General features: G+C 33.8%; 1 protein-coding gene across 2 annotated transcripts in view; it reads left to right on the top strand.

Annotated features, from left to right (window-relative positions):
* Positions 1-26,610, top strand: part of LOC148947771 (synaptic vesicle 2-related protein) — a 90,089-nt gene that overhangs the window by 35,578 nt on the left and 27,901 nt on the right. The window contains exons 4-8 of one of the 2 annotated variants that reach the window (XM_089095428.1): positions 3,719-3,790; positions 6,307-6,431; positions 8,251-8,314; positions 12,896-13,021; positions 20,187-20,398. In XM_089095428.1, the coding sequence (XP_088951554.1) occupies positions 3,719-3,790; positions 6,307-6,431; positions 8,251-8,314; positions 12,896-13,021; positions 20,187-20,398 (599 nt within the window). Of the gene's footprint in view, positions 1-3,718; positions 3,791-6,306; positions 6,432-8,250; positions 8,315-12,895; positions 13,052-20,186; positions 20,399-26,610 lie in introns of both variants that reach the window. The other variant, XM_089095427.1, reaches the window with a different exon arrangement.

Here is a 26,610-nt window from a genome sequence, read left to right as displayed (position 1 = left end):
ATTTCAACGAAAGAAATTCAAAATGAACTTTGAAAAATCAAGAAAATGTAACTGTGACAAGGTAAACCACAACCAAACACTACTGAAATATTCAAACTCTTTCATTTCAAACAAAAAAATTAAAAATGAACTATTAAAAATCAAGAAAAAGTAACTTTGACAAGGTAAACCACAACCAAACACAACTGAAATATTCCAACTCTTGCATTTCAACGAAAGAAATTCAAAATGAACTTTGAAAAATCAAGAAAATGTAACTGTGACAAGGTAAGCCACAACCAAACACTACTGAAATATTCCAACTCTTGCATTTCAACGAAAGAAATTCAAAATGAACTTTGAAAAATCAAGAAAATGTAACTGTGACAAGGTAAACCACAACCAAACACTACTGAAATATTCCAACTCTTGCATTTCAACGAAAGAAATTCAAAATGAACTTTGAAAAATCAAGAAAATGTAACTGTGACAAGGTAAACCACAACCAAACACTACTGAAATATTCCAACTCTTGCATTTCAACGAAAGAAATTCGAAATGAACTTTGAAAAATCAAGAAAATGTAACTGTGACAAGGTAAACCATAACCAAACACTACTGAAATATTCCAACTCTTGCATTTCATCGAAAGAAATTCAAAATCAACTTTGATAAATCAAGAAAATTTAACTGTGACAAGGTAAAACTGAGTCTCTCAATCCCCTTAAAGCTCTTTTAAAATATACAAAAACTACTTATTTAACACAAAAATTTCGTTTTTAATGACCACCAAGTAAAAAAAATTACTCGGAAACCGGCAACTGAGTCTCTCAAACCCCTTCAAGCTCTTTTAAAAGATACAAAAACTACTTATTTAAAAAAAAAATTTCGTTTTTAATGACCATCAAGTAAAGAAAAAACACACGAAATTAGGCAACTGAGTCTCTCAAACCCTCTAAAGCTCTTTTAAAAGATACAAAAAATGACCACAAATTACATAAAAACCACAAGGAATCAGGCAATTGAGTCTCTCAAACCCCTTAAAGCTCTTTTAAAAGATACAAAAACTACTGATTTAACACAAAAATTTAATTTTTAATGACCACCAAGTAAAGGAAAACCACACGGAATCAGGCAACTGAGTCTCTAAAACCCTGTAAAGCTCTTTTAAAAGATAAAAAAAATGACCAAAAAGAAAAGAAAAAACACACGTAATCATGCAACTGAGTCTCTCAAACCCCTTAAAGCTCTTAAAAGATACAAAAACTACTGATTTAACACAAAAATTTCGTTTTTTAATGACCACCAAGTAAAGAAAAACCACATGGAATTAGGCAACTGAGTCTCTCAAACCCTGTAAATATCTTTTAAAATATACAAAAACTACTTATTTCACACAAAAATTTCGTTTTTAATTACCACAAAGGGAAGAAAAACCACACGTAATCCGGCAACTGAGTCTCTCAAACCCCGTAAAGCTCTTTTAAAATAAACAAAAACTACTTATTTAACACAAAAATTTGGTTTTTAATGACCACCAAGTAAACAAAAACCACATGGAATCCGGCAACTGAGTCTCTCAATCCCCGTAAAGCTCTTTTAAAAGATACAAAAACTACTTATTTAACACAAAAATTTCGTTTTTAATGACCACCAAGTAAAGAAAAACCACACGGAATCAGGCAACTGAGTCTCTCAAACCCCTTAAAGCTCTTTTAAAAGATACAAAAACTACTTATTTAACACAAAAATTTCGTTTTTAATGACCATCAAGTAAAGAAAAATCACACGGAATTAGTCAACTGAGTCTCTCAAACCATTTAAAGCTCTTTTACAAGATACAACAAATGACCTCCAAGTAAAGAAAAACCACACGGAATCAGGCAACTGAGTCACTCAAACCCCTTAAAGCTCTTTTAAAAGATACAAAAACTATTGATTTAACACAAAAATTTCGTTTTTAATGACCACCAAGTAAAGAAAAACCACCCGGAATTAGGCAACTGATTCTCTCAATCCCTGTAAAGCTCTTTTAAAAGATACAACAAATGACCATCAAGTAAAGAAAAACCACACGGAATCAGGCAACTGAGTCTCTCAAACCCCTTAAAGCTCTTTTAAAAGATACAAAAACTACTGATTTAACACAAAAATTTCGTTTTTAATGACCACCAAGTAAAGGAAAACCACGCGGAATTAGGCAACTGAGTCTCTCAAACCCTGTAAAGCTCTTTTAAAAGATCCAAAAACTACTTATTTAACACAAAAATTTCGTTTTTAATGACTACCAAGTAAAGAAAAACCACACGGACTCCGGAAACTGAGTCGCTCAATCCCCTTAAAGCTCTTTTAAAAGATAAAAAAACTACTAATTTAAGCCAAAAATTTCGATATTAATGACAACAAAGTAACTAAACACCACATGGAATCCGGCAACTTACAATTAAAAAATCAAAACCTCTGCGAGGGTACCAAAGAACGCATGAAGACAAAATTAAAAGTTACTTAAATTTCGTTTTTAATGATCACCAAGTAAAGGAAAACCACACGGAATTAGGCAACTGAGTCTCTCAAACCCTGTAAAGCTATTTTAAAAGATACAAAAACTACTTATTTAACACAAAAATTTCGTATTTAATGACCACCAATTAAAGAAAAACCACACGTAATCCGGCAACTGAGTCTCTCAATCCCAGTAAAGCTATTTTAAAAGATACAAAAACTTTTTATTTAACACAAAAATTTCGTTTTTAATGACAACCAAGTAAAGAAAAACCACATGGAATCCGGCAACTGAGTCTCTCAATCCCCGTAAAGCTCTTTTAAAAGATACAAAAACTACTTATTTAACACAAAAATTTCGTTTTTAATGACCAACAAGTAAATAAAAACCACACGGAATCAGGCAACTGAGTCTATCAAACCCCTTAAATCTCTTTTAATAGATACAAAAACTACCACAGAAATTTAATTTTTTAATGACCATCAAGTAAAGAAAAACCACACGGAATTAGGCATCTGAGTCTCTCAAACTCTGTAAAGCTCTTTTAAAAGATACAAAAACTACTTATTTAACACAAAAATTTCGTTTTTAATGACCACCAAGTAAAGGAAAACCACACGGAATTAGGCAACTGAGTCTCTCAAACCCATTAAAGCTCTTTTAAAAGATACAAAAACTACTTATTTTAACACAAAATACATGCAAGCAAATAACATGGGAATTCCTATACACGCAAGCAAATAACTGAGTTATTTTTACGTCACAATTTTTCAACTTAAAATCATTCTAATTATAGCATCCCATTCCTAATACTTTAATTACCTGTTACGCTTTCTTAACCATCGGAAGTTTAACCAACGTTAATTAAGTTATAGACAATACTGTCTTTGAATTCAATTCTCTTACTAATATGAATTGTAAAGAAAACTATTCCTTTTATTCAAATCCTAATCACCAATCAAGTTATACTCGTTCCTCTCGACAAAGGTGTAATGACCTGTTTACCTACCAGAAAAACCTGTTTGGTACGGGGGCGTTGGCAAATTCAAAAGAAGGACTATACTGTCTATATTAAAGCCAAACTCAACAATGAATCGTCTGTATAGTTTTTCTTAATGAACTTCATCGACTTGAATTTTGAACAACCTGTCTGTGGTTATCAAAGGTTAATTCAAATTATACTATTTTTAGAATTTTGACATTAGAGCAATATCCTAACAGTGATTTTTCTTTCAGCTTGTGTTTTTTGGCATGCTAGTTAGTACTCCGTTTTGGAGCCTTGTTGAGACCAGATTTGGAAAGAAAGTGGTAAGTCCTTGTTACTTTTGTGTTAATTAATTTTCTTTTTGTGTTCCTTGCTCATCTTTGGTTGATCATTAAAAGTTGTGAACTTTGTTTTTATAATTATTCTTAGGTAAAGCATATAAAAATTCCCCAAACTCTGACCAGAATTTTGCTATATGGGGAGAAATTCTTGGCTACAGAAAACTTATGGGGACACCTTCCAGAAACAGAACGAAGAAAGTCGAAAAACCTCAAAGGAAAAAAAAGTTTAGCGTGAGATTACGAGGAATTTTATATAAAAAGGCAAGATGCACTATTGTTTATCATGCGGATTATGGCGTTTAATGTTTTTGTAGAATTTATTGTGGAATTCACGTTTTTTGTAGAATTTGAAATTTAATTTAATTTTTTTTAAAATATAAATTAACATTAAAGAAATTCACAGAAAAATTTAAGCGCGTATAATCTTGTAGTTGTTTCCTAGACAAAGTATGTTGATACATTAAACTCGGGGTTGAAATACTAGAACCTTAAATAAAGTTTCCAATTAAATAGAAAAGGAAAATCTTCAGAAATTTGAATTTTCCAAGAAAAAAAACTCTCCTCTTTTAAATAATTCTCCTTTCTAAAATTCAGATTAACCGTTTCTTTCGTAACCCCATGTTTAACAAAAATCAACGAAAAGAAAAGAGTGACATTGAAGCAAAAGTGTAAGAAACTAACTTAATTAAAAAGCTGACAACTTAAAATGAACAGATATTGGAGTAAATGTTAAAATCTAAACACAAAATGAACAGAAATTGCAATAATATATTATAATTACATATCGCAATCGTATATATTATTACATATCAAACAAAGGTAAAAGCTTTCGGCTTTTTCTTTACAAGAACCACTGCATATAAATAATATACAGTAAGATCATGACTCAGTAATTTTTGGCTACTACATCCTCGGCGCGTACAAACAGCTCCTCCCATTTAATCTGCCATTAGCGGTCCAGTGTATATTACCCTGGAACACGTATTTTCGCAGAAACTTTCTCAAAATGCCTTTGAAATCAGCTCGAGACTTCGAAACCTACTTTTAATTCCTAAAAACATCAAATAATGACATTGCACTACTAATTACCGATTTTCATGTATGTATTGGAATAAATTAATTTAAAATTAGGTTCTTTAAAATTTAGTGTTACAAAGGTGAAGCCAAGTTTCGCGTTCAAGAGCAATCTGACTTGTCTACCCGTGAAAAAAATTAAATGTCGCTTATGTTTCTACTTGTTTAAATGTTATCCGGAGCACTTGCATCTCCGTCCGGCTTTGTGTAATGGTTGAGATAGGGAATGATCATATTGTATGATATTTATATAGAGTGACAAGAACCTAGTAGAGAATGAACCACGTTGTCGTGATCCACAAGAGAAAAATGTACTTTTTCTCCAAAATTGTTTCTTAATTCTGTGCTACGTCATATGCTTAAGGTATAGTGCAATACGAATACTTATGAAGAAATGTAAAAGAAACTGTTACCATTTGAATTGAGTTTCTGCCCTCTTCAAGCCTTCCTGATTTTAGCTGGGTTTTTTTCTTTGGAGTAAATATTTAAAGCTTCAAAGTCGCGGTTTTACACTATAGTACTTAAGCAAACATGAAACCCTTCGACACCGTTTTCATATCTAACTGTATTTGACATAAAGTTTATAGTGGTTTTGCCTTCAAGTTATTTCCCAATTTTGGGTCCTCACCTTAATTTATTGAGGACTTGATTTAGGTGGGGTCACTCTAGTACATAAAGGGGAGACGCCCTCCGATCAATTTTGTTACTTTACAAAGGCCACTAAAGCTTTTTCGATAAATTGAGCACTCACTCAAATTTCTAAGATCATCTGTTCTGTAGAATAAGGCCACATTGCTCTTTCCAAGCCTATATTATTGCGTAATTATGAATAAAATATACATCTTACATGAACAAAAGCAATTTTGTGGAGGGGGTAAGGGTAATTTATATCATCCTGGAGTATTAAAATTCATACCTTTATTGTAAAATTCACCTGCCTCTCTGACAAGCACCCTGGTATTTTCAATATCTCATAGTTTTATTGGGAACAGTAGACTTTTTCTCTTGATCATTAACACTAGTCGAGAGAGATCTTTTACCGTAGTTTGCGTCAGCTTACAATTACATATTCATTTCTTTATTAGTTGGTTTAGAATGTGTTGAGTGTCTGTTGAGTGTTGCCCAAGATTTCTTCCTTGTATTAACTTTGTTTATTTTATTTATTTATTAATAAAGTAGCGATAAGGACAATGCTTGTTGCGTTATTTGTAAGTCAGTCTCATTTTTTTAGAGATATATGTAGCTTCTTTATTGTTTATTAACGTTTTCTTTTTGTTTAGAGAAACACATTTAGACTTCTGGGTCGTAATTTTATATTATAGTATTACAGCATTTGCGAAACCCTCCGACGCAATTCCCACATTCAACTGTACCTAGCATGAAGGTAATAGTGCTTTTACCTTCAATTTGTCTCATAATTTTAGGTTCTCACGCTTTCCTCCGTCTTTCTTGCTGTTTATGCCTTTTTAAGCTCGTTTGCTCCAACATATTTCTGGCTGATTTTCCTCCGTATGCTCGTCGGATTCTGTATTGGAAGTGTTCCACAGTCGTAAGTTATCAAGATTGTTTTCAGTGAAATAACTTCTTTCAAAATATTTCTCTTTTTTGTCTGGAATTGAAGAAAGAAAAAGAAATTAAATGGGATGCTATTTAATAAATGTATTCAAATAAGTGGCGATTATCCGTAATATTCACCTTTGAAAACAGTCGGCCGACGTTATAGAGCAGGTTCCTGAAGCAGGTAGTTTTACTATATAGTTAGATTCAGTAGCCTTCTGATCATCACAAGACAGTGTACGCTACGTTTTTTTGCCTTTCGTCCGACAGACTGGCGTTTGCATTGAAACAAAAGTGTTTTGCTTTACCTAAATGTACATAAAGAGTCACTTGTGATCCACACTAGTGATTATTATTTGTCCTTTCTGCTATTTTTTTTCTGTTTACAATTAAGATTTAGTTGTGTTTATATTTTTTTTTTGTTTTTTTAGTGGGGGGGGGGGAGGGGTACATATTTTCATGGCCATTTTTTGCCATGAATGAAGTGTGTCGAAGTTTTGTATTTTACCCCGATTACTCGCTCTCATGGGTTATAATTTGTCTTAGCAAACTTGATCACACTCGCAATATGCAAGGTTTTAAACATTTATACTTTACGGGGGTAAAGTATAGACTCTCCAGAATCCTTGTTAGAATTTATCATTGGATTTCAACCCAAATCTAAATTTTGCAGTGTATCTTCCCCTTAACCCTGCCACCAAAATTGAAACCTACGCCCATTCCTCCTATCGTCTTAAGAATTTAATTGATTATCTGAATGTTGGCTTTTAAAACATTAATTGATGTTTTAGCAAACGTATGTGTATGGTCCATAGTTTGTGTTTTTGCATGTTTTTGCTAGCCGGTAAAACACCAATAAATGAATGAGATAGATGTTGGAAAAAAGTATAATATTTCAATATTAATATATTGAAAACTACGCTGAGGTAGCTTCGTTTATAGTTTTTGTTGCTGCTATGCATACTATGGATCGGAAGAAAGCTAATATTCGGAGTTCCTTTTGGTGCCTGAAAGTAGGCCAGAGCCTCTGTAAGAGACTTTAAAATGTGTGGTTAAATTATTGATAACTATTTTGGCCGGATTTTTATAACAAATACTTACTGCCTTAAGTACAACAAGCTCATAAAAGAAAGTTGGTTGAGGTAATTCTGGAGGCTAAATAAGTAAAAAGGAAACTAAACAAACAGTTAAACACAGGTAATATGTTAGATATAATCTACACACCAATTTCACTGATATCACTTACTTACTTTTCCTAAAATTTTCACTTGCAAAAATGTATTTTTATGTTTCCCATACTCTTTGACTGATTCTGCTTTTTAACTAAATTTATTTAAAATTTGTCATATGCATTATTGATAGTACCACCTAGATTGGTGCTATATATATATATATATATATATATATATATATATATATATATATATATATATATATATATATATATATATATATATATATATATATATATATATATATATATATATATATATATATATATATATATATACATATACTGTGCATACTGCTGTCAACCTCTTAAAGTTAATTTGTCAAGGTGCTTTTTGCTATTAGATTTGTTTACCATTGTATCAAAATCAATCGTAATTTACTACGTCGTCAATTTTGTGTAATATTCATTGCACCCGAATCATTTCTGGAACGTCTTGTTTTTGGTTTTCTGAAAAATATAACTCTTTGGATTCAGGTGTTCTTGTTGGTCTTTGCATTTTAGGTTCGGTTATCTTTTGGGTTTGGGGCTTTGTTCTAATTCTTTTTCATCCCTCTTGTGAATATATACGTCTTTTCAGAGTAACCCTTTTTGCTGAGTACCTGCCTGTAAAACATCGGAACAAATGTGTTATACTGCTAGATGTAAGTAAAATTAACTTTTGATATTATTTCTGTATGATCGTCAAAATGATATAATTTGCTTTTTACAATGAGAAGTTGTGTTTGGTTTGTCGTTCAAACAGGGGATTCTTTATTTTGACGAATGTTGCATGCTGTGTCTAATACACTTGATTTTTCATATTGTTGGTGATGTTTACCACCCATCTGTGCCATTAGGAACAAATACCAAAGTTCATATTTTACAGTATAGCGCAAAAATGGTGTTGCTGGGGCCATAATGAACCTCAAAATGTATTCAAAACAATTTGAAGTAAGTTCAAATTATGAACGAACTGACAAATGAACTGACAAACGATACTCTACCCAAATGACATCATGCCATACCTTGAAGGAGGCTCTTCTTAAGGTACTTTCTGCCTCAGAATATACTTACTTTTAATATCTCGTTTTTTAGATAACAACATTAAGTTTTATTCAGACCAAAGCTTTTGCACTCTTGAGAATTTGTGGTGCCCCTGGTGTATCTACTGGGCCCCTTTATATATATATATATATATATATATATATATATATATATATATATATATATATATATATATATATATAAAAAAATATATATATATATATATATATATATATATATATATATATATATATATATATATATATATATATATATATATATATATATATATTCTCTCTTCTCTAGAGAGAAGAAGAAGAAAAAGACTGTCGTCCTAATCCAGCAATTGAGATAAATGTGCACTTGAACGAGGTTTTGACCTTACTCATCTATCCAACTACCTAGGACCAAAGAGTATAACCGAACCATCAACCAAATAGAAATGTCCAAATCCATGCCAAGTCTTCATCAATAAATGTAAGTCATTGTATATATATATATATATATATATATATATATATATATATATATATATATATATATATATACACACACACACACACACACACACACACACACACACACACACACACACACACATATATATACACACACATATATATATACCACTAAACAGTATAACCGAACCATCAACCAAATAGAAATGTCCAAATCCATGCAAAGACGTCATCAATAAATGTAAGTCATTGTATATATATATATATATATATATATATATATATATATATATATATATATATATACATACTCATATATATATATATATATATATATATATATATATATATACATATACATATATACTATATATATATATATATATATATATATATATATATATATATATATATATATATATATATATATATATACATATATATATATATGTATATATATATATATATATATATATATATATATATATATATATATATATATATATATATAACACATAAAAAAACAAGTCGCGCTGAAACCTTAGAGATTCAAGACTTAAATAAGATTTTTTTTATGCTCGAGGAAAAATATATCGAACAAAAAAATCGCGCAGAAACCTTAGAAATTCCATTTTCACTCTCCTGTAAAATTATAAAAATAACAGTTGCGTCCTTTGGTTTTCTACGCAATGATAAGGCAGTTTTTAGCACTCTAGCTTCTTTTTTATTACTAAATTTGTGGCGCAAGGCATAATTAAATATCTAATTTTCAGGTAGTGTCGAGTTTCTAGATGACTATTGAATATTCTTTTGAAAGGATCAACGGAGAAACTTTTAGGGATGACTTCCCCATCATTGCAGACCGAAGCGTAGCTTCGAATGAAACTGTTCTTCAAGTACTCTGTTCTCGGCTTGTCAACCTCAAGATAATTGGACCGAGCTGTGTGCCTTCGTGTTTATCTTTTTGGTTTGACAGTTGGCGACACAATGCCAGAAAGCTCTAGAGAAGGAAGTAAATTTCGTGTACTTGTAGAAAACTTCCATCGACGCTATATCAAACCTATTACTATCAGAAATGAGAGAGTCGTTGGGAACGACTAAACCTGCCCCATTAGCCCTACTTTGAATCTTTTGGAGTGGTGCCAACAACGTCTTCGGAGCACCAGCATTCATAGGGCTTCCATACTCGTCGATGGGTCTGATGCAAGACTTGTAAAGTGGAATGATCGAGCTGATTGGTAGAAGGTTTTTGCAGCGAAAGGGGATCCCCTGCTTTCTTGTGCAGGAGGTTCACACCTGATCGAGGTGGGTGTCCCAAGAGAGATCTGTGGACAAGTGTATTCCGAAGAGATGAAGCTCATTGACTGTTTTTTTATAACTTCGTTCATGAAGATGGGGTGTATGCGTGGCACTTTTGATCGCGAGATGGTCAGCACTTTTGTCTTCGATGTATTGAAACTGACCAATCCTGTATCGGACCACAGTTCTAAAATCCGTTTGTCCGTTTGATCCGTTTGTAGAGGCAGAGAGGTTTTGATTTGATCCTCATTCTTTGGGATGACTACATGTGTGGTTGGCGCAACAAAGGTCAACAGATCCAAAGGCAAGTGCTTTCTTTGGGTGGGTAACGGAGCCGAAATTCATTTTACCTATCTTCCGTACTGGAGGTGATGCCCCTTCATAGGTTGATTCTATGATCAGGTTGGAGCGGTCAGGTTACATGACACCTCCCACTATTCTTGAATATCGTTTTGGTTCAATTCATACACTTACGCTGATAGCATCTTAATAGTGGTGGCTTAAACCTGATGCTGAAAATTCAGTCTTTGAACAATTTTCCTGATGTAAATTAGGTGTTTAGCCGCACCTTTATTAATACTAAGAGAATGAAGCAGCTAAGACCACATGGGATTCAATTGATTTTTAAACGGATTTGACAATTAATTGTTGTTTCAACTGTCAATTTGGTTACCTTCAGTATGGGAAGAATGGAGAAGGTTAAATTTGATGAAGGGACGACAAATTCTCAAATCATGAAGAGTCATAGCTCATCAGACCCAAATGATGGAGTCAAGGGATTGGGACAGGTTCCAAAGCATAATTTGAAAATGGTTGTTGAAAATCTGGAAAATGGTTTAAAATACTATTTAACCGAATCTATAAGTTGAGAGGACCAAGAAGAAGAACTGACCCCGACGAATGCAAACTTTGTGAAGGAATTTCTCCTTTTTGGGGGGATTACAATGATTTGGCTCCAAAAATGTTTTTTAGGGCATTAAACCACCTCTTCTAGGAAATTATTTTACTCCCCAAGAAGAAGCTTAAACTAGTATGCAGTAATGTGCTTAACTTCGTCATTAAAAGGAGGCTTGAGTAAGATTTCTAAATTTTTAGTTAATAGCAGGCTGGTGCGCTTGATATTAACTGAATCAAATGAGAAGGTAGTTGACTTAATTGATCGCCCGAGTCTATGGAAGATCTTACTACGGGACTTTTTGGAAAGATAGTGTCGCTGATTGTTGCGCTCTATAAAGATAGTGAGAAAGACACCAGATGGCCAAACACATTCCTTCCGTATCGTGTCAGGGGTTAAACAAGGTTGCGTCCTGTCGTCCCTACTCTTTGTAACCGTCATTGATTTTGCACTACGAGACACCAGCACAGACGGCATCCAGTTGAATTCGAAACTGCATCTCAGTAAGATGAACTTTGCCGACAAAATTTCTGTCATAGAATTATACAAGCAACGACTTCAAGATCTAGAGCAGGTGATAGAGAAAGGAAGCAAAATTGGTCTGAAAATAAATTCCAAGAAAACAAAATGTATGGCGACAACAAAACTGGATCAACCACGCAGACCCGGAAACACCCTGCGACGAATATACAAAATTGACTTGCATAACCTGCACACGTCAATCCAATCTTCGTGGGAGGACGTTCTGGCAGCAGTAAACCATTGGAAGGATTGGCCGCTCCTTCTTGATGTCTTTGGTGCTTCTGGAGGCAGAGGTAGATCTAAGTTCCAAGAGAGGAACGCATGAATTTATATCGGAGAGCCGTATTTTTCTTTTGGAAGGGGGTATTCAAATTCGGAAAATCACACAAACAGTAAATCTACATGAAAATTAGAAGATATATTAAGAAAAATCGTAGAACTCTTCATTTTTTTTTGGGGGGGGGGAGGGGGAGGGGCTCTGTCTTTCTTGCTTGGATTTTACTACATAGGAATGTATATATTCAAACTAGTTTATTCTAAATAGATTGGGACGGACAGGAGCGTGCGTAGCTGTGTTGGCCTCAGGCGGCTTGGTGCTGCGGTGAGTTGTTGTTAGTAGTAGTAGTAGTTTTCTTAAATAAGATCTGTATTTATGTTTGCATTTAAATACACGACTTAAGATAAAAAAACTCCTCAGAAGCAAAATATGAAAATTAATTTTTTTTTGTATACAAGTAAAGGTGATTACGTATAAAAGAGCAAAAATCATCCTATATAAAAGGAACAGATTAATTTCTCAACGAGAAATGTTGGTTGGATTCGACTGTTATAAATTTACTCTTTGTTTCCAGGACTCTTTGTGTTTAGCGAAAGGATGATGTGTGCTGTGTCGATTTGATGTTGTGTGGTATTGGTGTCGTCTTATCGTTTTTAATGTGCGATTTTTTACCCACATTTTGATAGATGTGATATTGTCTACCCTTTTTAACTTTGTAATATTCTTTTTTTTTTTCAATTTATTTCAGTGCTTCTGGACGCTTGGCGCCTGTGTTGAGTTGCTGCTAGCAATGGTTATCATGCCCTTGTTTGGGTGGCGCTGGCTTCTTGGAATATCAATTCTTCCTGTTCTTTTATTCGCCTGTTTTACCAGCGTAAGCATTAATAGTTTGTGTATGTTACAGGTAACGTAGGAGCATTCGCATTATTAAATAATCTGCTGTAGTTTGAAATTCAAGTGCCTACCCCCTACCCCAATCTATACAGGTTACCGACCCCTACCAGGTTAATGACGTCTGTCACCTAGAGTTTTTGGTAACGTTTCAAGCTTTTTTTTATTCCGGAAGCACGCTAGATTAGATCGTCTTTTTGATAAATTTATAAATACGCATAATAACACATAAATGTTAGACCCCCCAGAAACGCTAAGCAAGGAAGCTTGGATATTGGAAAATCATATTGGAGCAGATGTTCATCTCTTCAAATGTTAACTAAATCGATCCATACATTACTGGGGAGGGGGGGGGGGTTAACAGGAGTTGACCCTAACCCTTGGATGATTTTAAAATAGCAATATTTTTAGTGACGGATAGATGACGGCACAGTCTCCTATTTTGGTTTCAGTTCGCCCTAACATTCCTTTTCACTTTCGTTTGAAGAAATCCGAATTTTAAACTTAGTTTGTTTCATTTCGCTTTAAAAAATGACAAAGTAATAGTGAGTGGAGGAATCTAAAAGGAAAAAAAACAAAGTAGATATTCAGTCAAGAGTTATGCAATGCCGTTTACAATTAGGGTCCATTAAAACTGTTTGTTTTGCATAGGCTGCATAGGCTGCACATATGTTAAAGGACTAAGTGCATCACTGCTTGACACTTGTTCTTGGAGTTTGTTGTTACAATAGATTTTCAGCAGTCTAATTCTAACTGATTGACCATCTTAATATTACCGTGGTAGCAATGAAGAATATTCTTGTTATTGGAATAGCCCTTTATTACGGTTTTATAGTAGGCATAAATCTGTACCCTTTTTTGGGATTTCCAGGGTGTTTGTGAGATTTTTAACTTTTATTCTTAGGATTTATTTATGGGTTTGACACCAGAAGATTTGACTGCTGATATCATTAACGTCAAATTTCTGAATACTATATTGAAAGAGCCAGGTGGACTGATTTCACAGCTTTTTATTTATAGGTTTCATTTTCCTAAAGGCCCACTCACAATGCGATTTTGCTAATGCCGATATTTAGTTCGCGCTAATTTTAGCCTATAAGATTTACATAATTTTTTGATTAGCTTAAAAATTCGGATTGGCTCAAATTAGCGCTAGCTGAATCTTGGTACTAGTAAAATCTCACTGTGAATGGGCCTTAAACAGTTGTTTATTAGTCTTATTGATGGCTCCTAGTTAATGATATCCTATTTAATAAAAAAAACATGAGTTAATAAAATTTTGCTTTGTGATGTGCATTTGATTAACAATAGCATAGCAGAAAAAATTGTTGCCTGTTGAAACAGAGCTGTTTTTTTGCTATTGTGATATAGTTTGGAATGTATTGTAGGGATAATAATTGTTCAGAGTAGTAATAACTACTTATGTGAATTGATGTAAATACGGAGTAAATAACTAACTCCTTTTGTAAACTTCTTAAAAAATTAATAGACCTTTATGTAATTAATTATAAAAAAACTTTCGAAGAAGAAGTATTTCAAAGAAAAATAAAGGCCATTTTAAACTTAAGATCAGCAGATACAAATACCTGTTAAAATTCAAACTCAAAATGACCAGATATTACTATTAAAGGATAAATGAAACCCAAAACGAATAGGAATTAAATAAACAATCATAGCAAAAAAACATACAACAAGCAATAATGTAAATGAATAAACGAATCTTTAAGCGAGTAGGCTAATTCTTAAATTCAGTATGTAAATCAACCTTAAATCAAAAAAAATATTTTGTTATTGAAGTATAAATGAAATACATGACAAGAATAAATTAGATAAGGAATCAGTGTAAACATATAAACAATAGATACTGTTGCAAGTAAACAAATAAGTTTTAAAACGATGGAACCTTAAACTTAATATTCAAATCAAGTTTGAGACAAAAAAAATCACTACAAACAAGAGTTTGGGTATTGCCTCCTTCTCTGACTGTAAAAGTCCATAACCTACTGCGTCATTGGGGCTTTACAGAAAACGAATTGTATTACAAATATTTTCTTTTGTACTTAATATTGAATATAAACATTAAAATTACAGTAAAATTTTGGACTAATGAGTTTTCAGCAATTTATATCATTATACATCAAATGTTCAGTTTCATTTTATTAGTTCTTTCTAAAATTGTTCAAGACGAATATAGTTTCACTACAAACAAGAGTTTGGATACTGCCCCCTATTTAACTGTAAAAACCTAAAGCCTGTAAAAACCTGAAAACGAATTATATTACAAATATTTCCTTTCCCAGTTCTTACAGCATTGAAAATGAAAGTAAAACTACAGTGAAATAAGATTTTTCAACAATTAATATCATTATATATCAAATATTCAATTTGATTTTGTTTATACTTTTCAAGACTTTTCAAGACACATATAGTTTTCAGTAAAGCGCCAATGACGCAGTAGGTTTTAGAATTTTACAGTGAGAGAAGGAGGCGATACCCAAACTCTTTTTTGTAGTGATTTTTGTTCGTTTCAAGCTTGATTTGCATATTCAATTTAAATTTCACTCGTTTTAAGATTCATTTATTCATTTACATTAGTATCTATTGTATGTTTATTTGCATTGATTGTTTATTTAATTTCTGTTGGTTTTGGGTTTCATGTATACTTCAATAGCAAAATATTTTTTTTCGTTTTAAGCTTGATTTGCATGTTCAACTTAAGCTTTACTCGTTTTAAGATTTATTTATTCATTTATATTACTGCTTATATGTTTTTTTGCTATGATTGTTTATTTAATTTCTATTTGTTTTGGGTTTCATTTATCCTTTAATAGTAATATCTGGTCATTTTGAGTTTGAGTTTTAAGAGGTATTTGTATCTGCTGATCTTAAGTTTAAAATGGCCTTTACTTTTCTCTGAATAACTTCTTTTTCGAGAAGTTTTTTTTAATTGATTTAAATTTGTTTTTGATTGTAAAAAGTTTCAAGTTTTTAAAAATCCCTTATTTCAAAATCAAACTTTTGTTTTTCAAAATCATAATGTTCATCGAAGTATTAAAACCAGTATCAAAGTAACAATTTCAAAGTAAAAAAAATGGGTTTGTGTCAACCTCGGAGTTTTTATTATGTGATGTATGAACTATTTTGAACAAAATTGCTATCTCAAAATTTTATCGGATGGGTTCGGTGAAAAAAGGTTGTTTGGGAGGGGGGGGGGGCTAGTTGCCCTTTGATCTCTTTTGACGCTTTAAAAGCGAACTGGAACTTTCCATTTTCAGTCAAATGAGCCCTCTTTGAAGTTTATACGAGCATCCCTTCTATGAGAACCATATATGCCCCCAGGGCATAATTTACAACGCCTGTCCCCGGGCCCCTACGGGATTGTGTCGACCCCGGAGTTTTAATATCTAGTTTTTGAACTACTTGTAAAAAAAGGTCACCACAAAAATTTTATCGGATGGGCTTGGGGAAGAAAAACGTGTGGAGGGGGAGTGGCTAGTTGCCCTCCGATCTCTTTTGACTCTGAGAAAGTGAACTAGAACTTTTAATTTCCAATCAAATGAGCCCTCACTAAAGTTTATATGAACATCTCTTTCATAAGAACTATATACAGCCCCAGGACATAGCTTACAACGCCTGCTCCCCGGGCCCTTGGGGGTTGTTTCGACACCTGAGTCTTGTTATCTGACCTTTGAACTATTAACAAAAATGGTTATCTCAAAATTTTCATTGGATGGGTTTGGGGGAAAAAGGGCGTGGGGGCGGGGCTAGTTGCCCTCTTATCTGTTTTGACTCTTAAAAATTGAACTAGAACTTTCAATTTCCATTCAAATGAGCCCTCTCTGAAGTTTATACGAGCATCCCTTCCATAACAGGTATATATGCCCCCCGGGCATAACTTCAAACGCTTACCCCGGGCCCTGAAAGATTATGTCGACCCCGGAGTTTTCGCTATATGATCTTTGAACGATTTTAAAAAATGGCTCACTCAAAGTTCTTATCGGATGGGTTTGAGGAAAATAGGTCGTGGGGGGAGGGAGTAGTTGCCCTCTGATCTCTTTTAACTCTCAAAAATGAAACCTTTCAATTTCCAAACAAATGAGCCCTCTCCGAAGTTTATACGAGCATCCCTTCCATAAGAACCATATATGCCCCCCAGAGCGTTACTTACAAAGCCTGCCCCCGGGACCTGGGGGGATGCATCAACACAAGAGTTTTTCTTATCTGACCTTTGAACTAATTTTAACGAAATTGCCATCTCAAAGTTTTTATCGGAGGGATTTGGGGAAAAAAGGGTGTGTGGGGGGGGGGGGGGCTGGTTGCCCTCCAATATCTTTTGACTCTTGAAAACTGAACTAGAACTTTCAATTTCCAATCAAATCCCTCTCTGAAGTTTTTGCGAGCATCCCTTTCAAAAGAACCATAAATACCCCTATGGCGTTATGGAGGGCTAGTTGCCCTCCGATCTCTTGACTTTTAAAAAGTGAACTAGAACTATCAATTTTCAATCAAATGAGCCCTCTATGAAATTTATACGAGCATCCCTTTTATAAGAACTATACATGCCCTCAGGTCATAACTCAGAACGCCTGCCCCTGGGCCCTGGTGGTTTGTGTCGACACCTGAGTTTTCTTTATCTGACTTTTGAACTATTTGTAACAAAATGGCTTTCAATTTCCAATCAAATGAGCCCTCTCTGAATTATTCTACTAGAATCTCTTCTATAAGAACCCTACATGCCCCCAGGCCATAACTTACAACGCCTGCCCTCGGGCCCTGGGGGGTTATATCGACCCCGGAGTTTTCATTATATGATCTTAGAACTATTAAAAAAAAAAATGGATATCTCAAAGCTCTTATAGGATGGGTTTAAGGATAAAAGGACGTGGAGGGGGGGGGGAAGTTACCCTCCAATCTCTTTTGACTCTTAAAAAGTGAACTAGAAATTTCAATTTCCAATCCAATGAGCCCTCTTTGAAGTTTATACGACCATTCCTTCCTTAAGAACCATATATGCCCCCAGGGCATAACTTATAACTTACAACTCCTGCCCCCGGACCCTGGGGGGTTGTGTCGACACCGAAGTTTTTGTTATAAGATTTTTGAACAATTTTTAACAAAATGACTATCTCAAAATTTTTATCGGATTCATTTGGGAAAAAAAGGGCTTGGGGGGGGGGAGGTTCTAGTTGCCCTCCGGAAAAAAAAGAAGAAAAAAAAAGGAATTTTATGGCGTTTGAGTTTCGATTTTGCTATGTGTCTGAGAACCCCTTTGTTGGACAGTACTTACGATCCATATCTTATCCTCTTTGGTTAAATACGTATTGGTTCCGTGTCCAATACCCTTTGGCCGCAACTGCTGAAAGACTGTCCTAAATCAAAACCAACTAAGTGTGTGTCATAAATAATGTGTAATTTCTATTTAAGGGTTTCTGAGCTTGTCGAATATAATCCTGAAGCCACTATTGCAACCTAGAAGTTCAACATCAATAAAAATTAACTAAATGTTTAACAAATTATCATGGATTTTCACTAAAAGTGGAATATAAGGATGTTTGGGGTTTTGATTTCAAATCGGAGGCTAATATTATGAGGTTCATTATTATTATTGTGTTTGCGAGTATTGTGTGTTATTTAGTTGTGTTATTAAGGTGCTTTGTGTCTTATTATGTGTACTTTTTTGTTATTGCTGCTGTTATAGCTATGTTATTATTATTTTACGGTATCTTTATTGTTATGTACGGTTTTACTATGTCCATAAGTGTTTTTTTTTTTCATGACCCGCAGAGGCTTTTGTAGCAATTAATATCTATCTATCTATCTATCTATTTATCTATCTATTGCAATATTGAAGCCAAAGATCAAAGCATATCTAGTGTATGTTTCACAAATAGGTTTTTTATTTTTACCAACGCTGGTATTTATGGATTCCGGGGGTTTTTAGTTACAGATCTAAGACGTGTATTGCAATATAGAATCGTAAATCAAGACACATAAAGTGCATACGTCACAAATAGTGTTTGATGTCGCTAAAGTTAATATTTAAGGAATCCCTGAGATTGTTTAATACAAACCTGAGGCTGATATACCAATAAAGGAGCCCCCCCCCCCAAAAAAAAAAACACATTAAGTGCGCTATTTCCGAACAGGTTCAACATATAATACCATTTTCTGACCAGTTATTTTTTCTGCTTTGGTTAATGAACTATAATTTTGTTGTGAGTATAGAAATCATAGATTTTGAGAGATGCTGACTGCAAGATTATAACATAGAACCGTTAGTGATTGGGAACTCCGGTTGCATATTTTTAAATTTGCATAAAAGTTGAATTCAAGTCCAATATTTTTTTTCTTAAATAAATGCAGTTGAAAATACTTCGCAAATGTCCCTTCACTTAGCTTGTGATAAATGCTGGTCAACTGAAAAAGCAATCGAAATCAAATTAAAAAACAAATCGCTTTTTGAAAAAGTTTGTTGAGAAAAGTAAAAAGAAATATTAAAATCTGAAATTAGCAGGAATAGCTCTACAAATGACACTTTAGCCTTTAGAGGTATTTCTGTTTGTTCTTAGTTTGAGTGTGTCTGTTTTAGTGCCTTTTCGTTTTAGGTTTCATTTATATGAATATGGGTTCGACTTAAGTTTGTCTTATTATATAAAATGTTCTGATCGTTTCGACTTTAATAACGATATACCTACAATTAGATAAAGAATATAATTTAGATATATTTTGGTATACGATCTCTGCTCCCTGCCAACGAAAAAATGTACAGAATTCTGTAATTTATTGCTATTATAATAAAGAACCTTGAACCTAGATATTGGGCTCTAGTTTAATTTAGGATAAAAATTGAAATTTTCAAACACTGTTGATTTTCATTTCGGATTAATTCAGTTAATTAAAAGTTGATTTAGGGGGTGGAAATCTGTTCTCTTGAATATGTTTTGTGAATTTAAGTTTCTAAAAATGCAAATACATGCCATTATATAAGATACGAAAGGAACATTGATGTGTTCCTTTGATTATTTCTATTGGATACTGTAAAGTGTAAATTCCATATTAACATATATTAAAACTTCTAAAGTATGCGTCTAGGTTCTTTGATTGTTTTTGAATAATTGTGTTTATTCTTTTTCCTCTTTTCCTTCAAGAATTTACCAGAAAGTTCCAAGTTTCATGTATTGCAAGGAAGAACAGATGCCGCCGTCTCTTGTTTAAAAAGAGTAGCACAGGCAAATGGCCAAAGTATGATCCCTGGGCGGCTTGTTCAAGACGATTTCTTTACATCCGAGAAAAGAGGGGCAATTTCAGACCTATTTCTAAAAAGCCTGAGAAAGACAACACTGCTTCTATGGTTTATATGGTATGGTGTCTCATATTTTTTTTATAATTATTTATTTGGTCTTTCCTAATGACAAAGATCATAAATGCACAGGGTAGTTGTGAGCACGAAGATATATTAACACGATAATAGATGGCGATGTTAGTTTTCACATTAAGTTTACCTTGCAGTAAAAAAAATAGTTGTTATTGCTCTTGTGCTCTGATTTCATACGCTTTAATTCTGTTTCAAACTGATATATTTTTGTTCGTATTTCATGAATATCGACTTCCTCTTCTGCTTCTTTTTTGATCAGGATTTATGGTGCCAGTAGAATTTGGATGTGCTGCTGCTTTTGGCAATTGTCATCTTTTGAAATTGTTTGAACTCCTTCCATATGTCAAGTAACCGTTTGGTGAAGCTTTCTTACAAATTTTCAGATATATTTCAGCAGGAAATTATTAAGATCTTATAAAATTATTAGTTAGTACTTTTGCAGCACCAAAATACTGGAGACGAACACAGCAGCCCACAATTCTCCTTCAAAGTACATTATTCAGAGCTTCCTTCTTTTTCCTTTTCATCAACTTCTTATTTTCTTTAAATTTCTTCTTATATCCTTTACCTCTGCAGATAAATTTAACCAGTACGATCATATTAAAAAATATTTGTCTGCTACAGTATCGGCGCGTATAAAAGCTCTTCCCATTTTCTTTGTAAACTTGGGTTAAACGATCCAGTGTATATTTCGCGTTAGCTCGAGCAACTCTGAATAGTGGTGCGAATTTGTATTATTCATGATTGCGAAAGTAGAAAAAAATAAAGTGAGCAGGCGATGTGGTTCGCTACTGTCCTATCTCACAGGTATGACTTAACTGAGTGCCTATCCAAGATTTCTAAAAAGGGGGTTCGGATTAAACTTTAGCAAATACGGAAATTTCTAGTGCTAACTTCTAACCAACGCCCCAACAGGGTAATAACTGGAATTTCATAAATAGTGGGAGACGGATCCACGAATTGGCGGGACTATTTGAAATTTGCCACACAAATGTTTTTCCACAAAGGGGCAACCTAATAGTTTTAGCACAGATTATCTATTACGTTTCACGACAATCCCCATGGAGTGTCAAAAATTTTATCTCCTTGCCAAAAAAAAATTTTCCATTGAATACCTCCTCTTTTATGCTCTTTTTCTGGGCCATAAAAATGTCCTTCGAAATTTAATAAAGGATTTCCGTTTTTCTTCTAATAACTGGTAGCATTGCCTTATTGAGAAGAACGCCAAGCGTCTGTTAAGAACTGTTTTTCTTGGAATTCTTAGTGAGTTTTCAGAAAACTGAAGGACATCTAAAAAATTGCATTTGTATTATAGCAAGAATATAAAGTAATTCTTGTTATAAATATTGTTGTAAATATTCTGCCATGAATTTGCAAATTACGTAAAACTTCTCATCTGAAAGCAATTTTTATGACTCGTTAAGTTAACCCTCACGATTCTTTTCATTATCTTTGCAGTTTCTGATTACGCCCAAGTTTGGAAAAAAACTTGAAATGTTTCAGAATTGTATTGACGTAGAATTGTATAGCTGTCTTGACATAATTAGCTTCGCTTTCTAAGAAAATTGTCCTAAGAAAAAGGAAGTGGCTAAATTTAATTTAATCAATTTTTTGTATTTTGTTTTTGGGAGGGGAGGTAAGGATGGCTGGTAGTAGTTGTGTATGTAGGGTTTTGTAAAGGGTGATGTCTACCCATACAAATTTTATAAACTTCGGGTTTTGCTGTTAATGTGTTTTATTTCTTTTAATAAAACCCTTTTTTCTCTCTTTTCTCTCTCTAGCTATAAGTCTGCATTCATGCCGACCACATGAATTCCCTTGAAAAACATTGATAAAACTATGGAACTGAAATAATAATGCGAAACGCCAAATTCTCTAACTAAAGGTCATCACGTTATGGCAATGTTCAAATAAAACTTATTTTAACCTTGATTATTCTTGTAAATTCGTTCTTTGGTTTTCTTCCCATTCTCAAACCAATGTTTTCTTTACCTTTTGCATTATTACAGCCATACCAATTGTTTTCCTTTTCTTTTTTTATCTCTTCAACGTATTGCATTCTTCCTTATCCCCTAGACGCTCGGTTCCTCTTATTTTATTTCCTGTTCTACATGCTGTGAATACCTTTGGCACACACGTGCCTACCCATGGAAAATCTAATGTCCCCTATGCTTCTTCTTGTTTGTATGTTCTCCGGAGCAGCTGCATTTCGGTCCAGCTTTGTCTAATGGTTCAGATAGGGAATGATCGTACTGTTTATATATCTCTACGGTGTCCTCTACCCACCTGAATCGAGGACACACCGTATTTTTTCTTTGTCTCTAACTGGGTAGCAATAAAAATCCTTTTCGCTGCCAGTTATGTTTGGCTGTCCTAAACTGTGACCAGGTCATCTCAACCTTCTTTTTATTGTGCAATCATGTGCAAAATATGAGTTTTATATTTAAAAATACAGCTTTTAAGATTTATTCACTTAAAATTTTGAAGATTCATTGAGGATTCTTGAAGATTTATAGTTTATTTTAATGTGCATTTATCATTAGCTATTGAATCTGAACTGCAATAGAGACTTTTTTTTCTTTCTTTTGTTGTCTTTTTCAAGTTGTGTTAATTAAGTGTTTTTTACCGCATGGACAGCTCTTTTTTCTTTGTTGGATTATTATTAATGTTGTAGGGCGATTTGAATAAACTATAAAACAGCCTAGATGAATCTGACTTCATTTTGCCCTGCTTTTAGTTTGATATACAGTCGTTTGAACGAATATAAAAAAGTATGAAAAAATTGTATTTCTTAAAAATATGCAGCCTTTTGTTGCTCGTGCTCATGTTTAACTACTACAGTCAAAGCTGTCATTACCTACTTCTAGGCTGTCATTCTTAAGCTACTGTCATAAGCTACTTCAAAGCTGTCATTACCTGACTTCTAATGTGTTAATCTTAATTTTAATACTTGCCTGCTATTCTTCCAAATGTTTATCTCAAACTGCGAAAAAAGTCCCTACGCTTTGTCTGTTTTAGTTTTTGGGTATGTTTCAAAATTCAATTATCATTAATCGTAATTAATCATTCGTTGTTGTTTTTCGTTCCAAGACAATAGATAACAACATATTTTAGGCAATTTTGCATTACTAAATTGTTAGAGCGACTAAAATGTGGTTGCCCCCATTTAATTTATTATAAATAATCTTCTGGCTAGATTAATTCTCATCTGGCAATTTCACTTGTAGGTAAAGGCAACTAATTGGTGATCATTAATGATAATAATGTTGTAGAACCCGCTCTTTATACCTCCTGTTTACCCACATTTCTTACTAATACTGCTACTAATATAACTGTAGCTGTCAGTCAGACCCCTTCAAGGTAACTACGAGTATAAAGTTGTCATAAAAAGACTTGATATCCGATCCATCGGTTATGAATGATTTATCCCAAATATATTGTCAAATTAATTTTAAGTCGTATATCCTTTCACTGCAAGGGATATTGTGGAAATATTGGGTGCCTTATCCAGTTGATATGGGCTAATCGATTAAAAAAAGTATGTGTCTCGGCAGTTTCTGCGTCAAAAATAGTTTTCAGATATTTGTCTTAGATCTTAGATCCTTCTGTGCCTTCAGATGCACCTACGGCATTGACAAGGAGTTTCAGGTCTTCTTGGTATCCTGCTCCCGCCAGTAGTTCTTCCCACTCGGGTTTAGCCCCTGAATGGCTCAGACCTGAGTAAACCCAATAATAGCTAAAGTAAAAATGGCTAAAACCTATTTTGTTAGAACATTATTCTTTTTTACTGGATCCGTCAACCCAAGTCATAAAAATGAAGTCATTTTGGTGGCTTTTTGGTACACTACGTGCCCACTTCAGCGCCCATGGGGAGCTGAAGTGGGCAAAAACAACTAAAATGAAAGGAAAATACCAGACGTTTTTCTCTGGAGTCGATTCCAACGACGAATATCAATTGTTCTTTGAATTTATCTTCGGTGTAATCTTACAAAAATGTTACCATTACAATAATTATAACAATTCATAATTACAATAATAAAGAATTAATATACCCATTAAATAAAATTGTGCTGTTGAGCGTTTTCTAGAGTAAGAATTACTAGCTTCGTGACAATTTTAATCTCCCATTTAGGATACGAAAAAATGGATTGCAAAGGCTCAGCAAAAAGAGGCTAATATTTATGTAGAACTACTACTTCTACTACTAACAACTCACCGCAGCATCAAGCCCCCCGACGCCAAACCAGCTACGCACGCTCCTCCTACATCCCAATCTATTCAAAGCCTTCCTCTTTACAACCTCCCAGGACGTTCCCATTTTTCTTAAATCTTTGTTTATAAGATCCTCTCACCCCAACCGTGAACGACCTGTTTTCTGTTTCGAAAAGGACAATCTTCGGCAATTTGTCATCCTTCATCTGTAGAACCTGCAATAGCCATTTTTATCTTTCTCTCATTATAGCCCTAGAAAGTGGGATAGATCCACACTTTTCGTACAACATACCGTTTGAAATACGGTCAGTAAGCTAGGTACCCGGAACAATCCGTAGGCAATTTCTCTGGAAAACATATAGCAAATCTTCATCTCTTTTTCGGAGCGTCCATGCTTCAGAACCATATTTGACCATTGTCATCACTGTAGCTTCCAACATTCTAATATTAGTTTGCAGACTTATCTTCTTATTCTTTTAAACTTTTGTCAACTTTGAAAAAACACCTTGAGCCTTGGCTATTCTACTTTTAACATCTTCACTGCTCCCACCATCTTTACTAATAATACTACCAAGGTTAGTGAGGCTGTCGACTTAATCGATCTTTTCGTTACCCAACGTCACCATTTCATCTTCACTTATACCTAGCCTTAGCGACTTAGACTTCTCAACATTAGTTTTCAAACCTTTTTTAGCACCTTGAACTCGCAAAACCTCTAAAAGTTCATTCATTTTGCTCACACTTTCATCTAGGATACTTAAATCATTAGCATAATCTAAGTCCAGAGTAGTTTTTCCTCCCCATTTGATTTCGGGTTTTGCCATTCCCTTTCCCGTGCTCCTGAAGACAAAGTCCATCAAAATGATCCATATAAAGGGGAATAAAACACAATCTTGCTTAACTCCTGATCTAATACGAATAAGCTGTTAACCTCATTTCCTTAAACACAGCAGTGTTATTCCCGTACATAGCACTAATCGCTTTAATGTATTTGTCTGGTATTCCATACAAGGATAAGACCATCGCTAAAGCTCTTCGATCGACAGAATCGAACATTTGCTCATAATCTATAAAACTGATAATTAAAAGGTTTTTGATGTCTCAGGTACTGGTCAATTATTAAGCTAAGAGTGAAAATTGGGTCGACGCATCCTCTACCCTTTCTAAAATCACACTCTTCTTCTTTTATCACTTTGTCTATAGCATCTCTACCCTTTCTAAATCATCCTCTACCCTTTCTAAAATCACAATCTTCTTCTTTTATCACTTTTTCTACAGTATCTCTACCCTTTCTAAATCATCCTCTACCCTTTCTAAAATAACACTCTTCTTCTTTTATCACTTTGTCTACAGCATCGCTACCCTTTCTAAATCTTCCTCTACCCTTTCTAAAATCACACTCTTCTTCTTTTATCACTTTGTCTACAGCATCTCTACCCTTTCTAAATCATCCTTTACCCTTTCTTAAATCACACTCTTCTTCTTTTATCACTTTGTCTACAGCAGTTCTACCCTTTCTAAACCATCCTCTACCCTATCTAAAATCACACTTCTTGTTTTATCACTTTGTCTACAGTATCTCTCACTCTAAAAAGGATCATATTATTAAGTAATTTGCTGCCTTCAAAGAACAGGCTAATGCCTTTATAATTACCACCCTCACCCTTATACAGTGGTTTTATTAGGGTTTTCCTAAAATCGCTAGGTCCTTCCCCTTTTTCAAAATTGTATTCGTAATCTTCAGTAAGATTAAAGTATTTCTAATCTTAGAGTCACCAGTTTTAAGAAACTCATTTACCACACTATCAGCACCTGGGGCCTTACTAATTTGTAATCCTTTTAGTACTATCAGTAATTCTTCCTCAAAAAACAAATCTTCCTTCACATCCAAGGCATCACAAACTTTTTCTTATTCCTCTATATCTTTTCTTGCAACTCTATCTCGATTTAGCACATTTTCAAAATGTTCTGCCCATCTCTCTTTA

This window comes from Artemia sp. Qi Xiang Cuo, chromosome 10 (genome assembly GCF_049724085.1).
Source record: "Artemia sp. Qi Xiang Cuo chromosome 10, ASM4972408v1, whole genome shotgun sequence".
In the NCBI taxonomy this organism is placed as follows: Eukaryota; Metazoa; Arthropoda; class Branchiopoda; order Anostraca; family Artemiidae; genus Artemia; species Artemia sp. Qi Xiang Cuo.
Note: the sequence above shows the minus strand (reverse complement) of the source record. Positions and strands in the feature narration are given on the sequence as shown.